Genomic DNA, 6,907 nt, shown 5'->3' with positions numbered 1-6,907 from the left:
CAATACTCATGTAAATTAGGTAAGGGTGGTCTGCACTTTTGATAGAATTTGCAACTATGTTTGACATAGATATGTAGACAACAGATAGATAGATAGATAGATAGATAGATAGATAGATAGATAGATAGATGGATAGATAGATAGGCAGACCAACAGACTGACAGAGAGGTAGATGACAGAGTGTAGTCCTGTGATTTGCTTAACTCCTGTTACTTGCTGAGACTTAGTGACTGAATGAAATATTTTTACACACCCCTTAGGATATACTTCACTATGTATAGAGGGTACTTTCAGCTTGATTTTATCATCAAACATGGAACATGTTTAGACTTATCTTAATTTAACAAGTCCATATGGTGTCCTTTTAAAAATTATTTTTAATTATAGTTACACCATTTCTCCCTTTCTTTTTCTCCCTCCAATCCCTATTATATACCCTACCTAGTTCTCTTTCAAATTCATGACTTCTTCTTTTCATTTGGTGTTGCTACATATGTAAGTAACATTATACAGACTGAAAAGGTTATATTTATGTATTTAGGGATATACAGTAACCCCCTTTAAAAAATAACCTATCAATGTCTAGTGGCCTTGTCTCATGTTGACGGTCCATAAATTGTTATGTTCAAGAGGAATAAACCAATTCCTAATCCAGGGTAGCTCCAGTTGTCAGAAGGTACTCATCTCTTCCATAATCTAATCATGCTTCACATATCGTTTATCTGTATGTTCTTAAATATCCATTTTCTGTATTTTCAAAAACATCCAGCTCTTGGCACTTCAGTCCAGTTTTCACCATGGCATCCTTGTGCTACATACTGTTTGATTAGTTGCCTGTGTTCCCCTCGGAATAGAATGCACATCTTTCAATGTTGGCAAAAAATCATAATCAAAATGAGTGATACATGAAAATAATTTTATTTCTTGTTCCATAAACTTGAACACACACGGTTAAACAACTTTAGTTACCTCAATAAATTGATTACGGAAACAAATCCCAAGAATCCGAGATCTGAACTCAGAAAACAGCTCAGGTTCTAAACACAGATGATAAGCTAGCTATCACTTGGTGGGGGAGCGCGCTCATTCAGACTACATTTCCCAAAATCCACCGGAACCGATATGGGGCCAGGTATTATCTAAACTACAAATCCCACAATCCTCAGAGCCCGCCAGTTGATTGCGTCCAGGAAGTCCGTGCTGTAGTTCCCATCTTCCCTTTCGGTCTTCTCGTTCCGGATAGCAAGGTCGTGAAGAAAGTAGGGTGAGGTGGTACGGTCATTTCTTCTGCCTTTCGTCTCTGCGACTCTCGGAGAACTTCCAGCAGCAGCATGTTGGGCCAGAGTATCCGGAGGTTCACCACCTCCGTGGTGCGTCGCAGCCACTATGAGGAGGGTCCGGGGAAGGTGAGTGAGGCCTGGCTGCTGAGAATCGCCACCCGCCTATCTCAGGGCCGGCCTAGAGCGTGTGGGGAGGGAAGTGCCTAGCCAGCCGACGCGCAGGCCCTCTGGTCCACATCCCCGTGAAGGCTGGGAAGCACAGCGCCTAGCTGCTGCCTCAGCACTGCCTGCCTGCCACCTCTTCCCAGAGCCAGGCCTGGAAGGTTAGGTTGGACCTGGGCGGCGTCAGAGATGAGTGAAGGTCATTGGAAACAAAAGAAAAGGGCCTGAGGCTGTGGGTTAGCCGATTAAACCTGCAGGCTACATTAGAAGCGGCCATCCTCAGCTAGGCAGCTTTATCCCCAAGTGTAAGTGAACCGAGTAATTAGTGGTTTCTGCCCCGCAGTTGTTAAGCGAGGCCTGGTAAAGGGAAGAGGGAGGATGTGGAATAGCTACCAAGGAAAAAGGGAAACTGTAGTTGTGATTGATACGGCGCTGTACTGAGTGGAGAATTTCTAATAACAACGAACTGGAATGGTGTGTTTATTTCTAAAGTTGCTACATTGGAAAGTAATTTTTTTTCAAATATTAAAAACAGAAGACCCTTACTAGGGCTTACCGACTGGTATTCAGAAAACCTGGGTGTTTATTTAAGATGTTCTGTCAAATGCACCTGATTATAAAACACGCGATTGCTCCTGCCCCCTTTATTAAAGTTCTAATGCTTTTGGCGAATGTCTTTGCTGCGTTTTCTCTTTCCTAACAGAATTTGCCGTTTTCAGTGGAAAACAAGTGGCGGTTACTGCTTATGATGACCGTGTACTTTGGATCTGGATTTGCTGCTCCTTTCTTTATAGTAAGGCACCAGCTACTTAAAAAATAAGGATATTTAATTCATCCCATTAACAGGTAATTATTAAGTTTCTAATTTTTCTACAACAGTAATTTTTGTTCTGTACCCTATACACTCCTACAACATAAAAGTGGATAGTTGTCTGCTGATTCCTGAAGGTGAGTATAAATGTATATTGTATAAATATTGGTAGAGGCAATTTGGGAAACCTATAAAAAAATAAGTTTTGGTCAGTAAAGGTCAGTATTTAACAAGTACTCCTTTACACGATCTGAACATCTGTGCAACACACCTGTAAGGTAAGTAATATTAAAACCCCATGGAAGACACACAGTTGATTGAGGTTCCATAGCTAATTGCACTGGTGTAGGCTTCCTACATGGGGTAACCTTGTTCTGTGTATCACACTTCATAATCAGTCTTGTGTCTTCTACTAAAAATAACTGAATCTTCTGGGATTAAAAATGCACTAGGGATATCCAACCTTTAACATTACCAAGTGTCATTGACATCCACAAAGTTGATGGGGAAGAAACCGTGAAGTGTTCTGGTGTTTCATTTCTACCAATGCTAGTGTCTGTTCTGCGGTATTAGTAAGTTAGTCTGCTGAAGTTGAGAAATAGTAAGTTCCTCCATGTCCACAGAAATGTTGCATAGTGATAGCCTAGATCCCTTCATATACATACAGGTTTATTGAGCGAAATTTATCCAGCATTTTGGTACATGTGATGAAGCAAATCAGTATGAATAAAATGATACTGTAAACGCTTTCTGATGTATCAAATTGGTAGATGATATGAAATTGTTGTAACCTGTAAAGTCAAGCTTCTAATGCCATTAATTTTGCTTTTATTTTGCAGAATGAAGAAAGTTTAAGAGATATGATCTGGAAATTGGATTAAACTCTTGAACTCTTATACTAGAAAAAAATGTAAATAAACTAATGATATAAATATTTAATGCCTCTTCTCTGCCATAAGGAATGTGATACTAATTACTTTTGTTTTATTGAGAACTGTGTATGGGGGTTGGAGTGATGGGTATACCATACTTACAGGCCAAACATAAGGCTTGGTTTTGTATCCTGGAGGGCCCTGATGAAAAGCTGGCAAGCATAGTAGCCTGCCCTTAATCCCAGCACCCAGAAGGCATAGAATCCCTAGTCAAGCTGGTTAGCTAAGCTAGCTAGAATTAACAGTGACCTCTGGGTTCAGTGAAAGACCTTGCTTCAATGGGCAATAGAGGAAGATACCTGAGGTAACTATGGACTTCATGTGCATGCTCAAACTTGTGTTCCAAAATGAGGGTGCACATGCATGTGCATAAAAACAAATACATATGGTTTAGACATTACTATAATTTTAAATTATTTGATTTCATTTAACTTGTTTCTTAAATCAGGAACATGTAGGTAACAATTTGAATATACAGGCTCATCCTAATTTAAAGGAATTTAAAAATAGTCTTTGGAGATAGAAGTTGGTTTCTTAGTGATTAATCATTTGAAGAACAAATAACAAGTTCTAGTGAATTGGGTACTTTGACTATTTTCTTTCTAGATTTGTAATGTAAAATTGAAGATTTTGTACCTGATGGTACTGCTAACCAATAAGTTGCTTAGAACAGGAGTAGAATAATTCCAAGGGAATATACCAACACATATAGCACAAATAATTTTTCAGCAGTATCCTGGGTGGGAAGTAAGAGAGAGTTCCCATTAGTAATTCTGTCAGTGAATATTATTTGTTAGCAGTAAAATACTTACTAGCACTTAAAATGCAATAGTGACTTTCTAAGGCTTTCTTGTTGGCAGGGAAAGGAGTAGCTACTGAATATTTTAGACCCTAGTTTCAGTGTTGGAATACCACCAATGGAAAAATAGAAAAAATAAACTTACAGAGGTTTTGACAAAAGAGTGTTTTCACTATTTTTGAACCATAATAGTATTTAAAACAAAAACATTAGGTCTGTAAAAATTGCTGCATTCTTAAAATAATTGAGACTACTTAGTCCAAAATATTGAATATGCCTAAGGACGATTGGAGGGAAGAATCCATCCATACCTGAAAGGATTCATGGCTTGAACAGTTAAAAGTCTTTAGCTCATATGATGCAGTTTAATGCATAGTACACTGTCTAACCTCCAAAGTCTACATTATACCATTTACAGTTGTATTTGAAAAAATGGTGAGGAGGCATACTCAGTAACTTAACATTAATTTCGCATATACTTGTGATTAGTATAATTGCCATTAGATGGCTTTAATAACTAAAATTAAGTTGACTTCAGAAAAAATTGCATTTCACTAGAAACAAGTAAACAGACTTGCAGTGTTTCTCAGACTCCACAACAGATATTAAGTGAGCAGGTAGTCTGGAAGAACAGAAGGAATGTAGATTTGGCATAAAGGCATGCATGGCTTAAAAAATAAAAATCAAACTCAGTATTAGCAAGGGGCTAAAGGTTTAAGTATGAGTATCAAAACTACTAGCTTGCGATAACAAGAAAATGTGGACTGGTATATGAGTATAGGGCCTGGCGTGCAAGCATGAGATTCCTAGAATCCATCCAAAGCCTACATGAAGGCTGCTCCCTGTAAAAGCTGAGGGAAGAGAATGCTGGCCAGAGAATAGATCCCTCGGGCTCTTGGAACAGCCAACCTACCTTTTTATTTTTGAATCTCAAGTTAGAGGCGTGTCTCAAAGTCTTGGCACCCACATTCATCCATACACAAGAATGAAAACATTTCTAGGATTTGGGTATAGAAAACTGAAATGGGGTGGGTAACTAAATGCATTATTGAAAGTGGTCCTAGAACTTTTGTACAAGAGTTATTTCCAACATGTGCCTGAGTTCATACTGTGAATGACACTTAAACCTTACCATGTCTTAAGGGGATGTGGTGTACTTTCATGTACTCTGATCCTCTTGAAAATAAAAATCCAGTATGAACCATACATAGCATTTAGTCACATCCCAGTAATTTCAGCCTCATGCTAGCACCTTGGCTCAGGGTTTCTGTATCACTCTAATGTCTTGATTTAGTTTGTCTCTGTAGAGGCCTTCCGTACTCCAAAACATTACACATTAAGTCTCCAACTGTTATCAATAGTTTTATAATAGCCATTTATTGAAATTATTCATTTCAGTGTGTGGGTATTCCATACAAATTTGTCATCTTTTGAGATCTAAGAGGTTTGTTCATGTATTTGATCTGTGGTGAATGAACATCTTAAGAGAATCAGAACCAGAAGTGATAACTCCCTTAAGAGACAAATTCACAGCTTTTGTATTTCAATGTGCCATAAGTAGAAATGTCCCCCAAAACTGAACTAGGGTCTCCCAAAATGAATTTATTGAAATCATTCAAATCTGGAAACAAAGGATTTTTACCAAAATGTAGCTTATGAGTGTATGGTTTATTCCATTTCACTTAATTTTCTTTGCCCGAACTTCACGGATGATAGAAAGATACATTGATTTATCTTCTGGCAGACAAAAGGTAGAGATTGATATTATTCTAAGAAAAGAACCTACAGCTGAATAGACTGGGGCATCACTGAAGCTCTCTGAGTTGCCAGCCCAAACAAAAGCCACAATAGAATTCTCTTCGAAGGAATGAGCCAGAGTGCAGTAGAAGACACCAAATGTCCTCTGACCTTTGTGTAGTTATCTACACTATACACATGTATACAAAATTTTAAAGTGAGTCCCTAAGGTTTCCCATAACTGAAATTCCTATGATTTTAGCTGTCAACACATCAAAATCTTTAAAAGTTTGATATATTAGCAAATTGTTCTCATAATTTGTATACAAAAAGGAAGAAAAACGTGCAATCTATGTTAATAAAGGGAAGGGTTTTTTAGAATAAGACAAAGCTGCTTTTGGATAGACTTGAGTTCATATTTAAATATGGGTTCAAGCAACCTGATCAGTCCCAGACTTACAGGTAGGTCCATAGGACTTTTTATAAATATGGGAGACACAAACTCTACCTTTGTTTTGGCAAAGGAAAAATAAGAACAGAACTATTCAACAGGCTGTTGAAAGGCAATGCACTGTTCAGCTTCCTGATTCGGGAAGTAAGTCTCCACCAGTCTAGGTCTCTGAGAGAGAGTAGAGAGTAGGGCTTTTTGTTAAATATATGGAGGGAGCAAAGAACGCATTTGTTTATAAATCTATGGGGTTTCCTTTTAAGAGATCAGCTTCTTTACTTCTCTACTTCTGCAACACAGAATGTGGCAAATAGATCCCCAAGGCCATTTTTAATTTAAAGTAAGTATCTCTTATTACGTCTAAGGAAGCACAGCAGGCTAAATCAGAGATAGGAAAAACCTCTTAAACATTCTGTCTCTGAATAGGAGTCAGAACCATGGAGGGTAAATAGCCTTGGACTTTCAAGGGGTTTTTGTTTCAGGTGCGGCTATTAGGATTTGCTACTCTTTCATTTTCACAGACCCTATTCGCTATTGGACCCCTTTATAAAAATTAGAAATATAAGTTCCTTTCTCATTGTGACAACGTCATAGCAGCATACACTGGCTTTCTAATACTGTGATTTTTGGTATATTAGCAAACAATGCATATCTGTTTTGCTTTCCTCGGTAGTTACTTTAACTGAATTTTTCTGTTATTCCTTCAAAAATTTATGTCCATTCCCAAGTTTCTCTGAT

At 38.0% G+C, this 6,907-nt stretch overlaps 1 protein-coding gene and 1 non-coding gene across 2 annotated transcripts; both read left to right on the top strand.

The window, feature by feature from the left end:
- The first annotated feature begins 1,190 nt into the window (after positions 1 to 1,190).
- Cox7c (cytochrome c oxidase subunit 7C) lies at positions 1,191 to 3,211 on the top strand. The gene is given in 3 exon segments (NM_001134705.1): positions 1,191 to 1,406; positions 2,146 to 2,288; positions 3,093 to 3,211. Coding segments are annotated over 2 exon segments (192 nt in total). The 5' UTR covers positions 1,191 to 1,331; the 3' UTR covers positions 2,263 to 2,288; positions 3,093 to 3,211.
- LOC252890 (Z39 small nucleolar RNA) lies at positions 2,952 to 3,011 on the top strand. The gene has a single exon (NR_002705.1). It is a non-coding gene; the product is annotated as a Z39 small nucleolar RNA (small nuclear RNA).
- Positions 3,212 to 6,907: the final 3,696 nt, after the last annotated feature.

Source organism: Rattus norvegicus, chromosome 2, assembly GCF_021556685.1.
Source record: "Rattus norvegicus strain SHRSP/BbbUtx chromosome 2, alternate assembly SHRSP_T2T, whole genome shotgun sequence".
NCBI classification, from domain to species: domain Eukaryota; kingdom Metazoa; phylum Chordata; class Mammalia; order Rodentia; family Muridae; genus Rattus; species Rattus norvegicus.
This window is presented reverse-complemented; position numbering and strand designations above follow the sequence as displayed.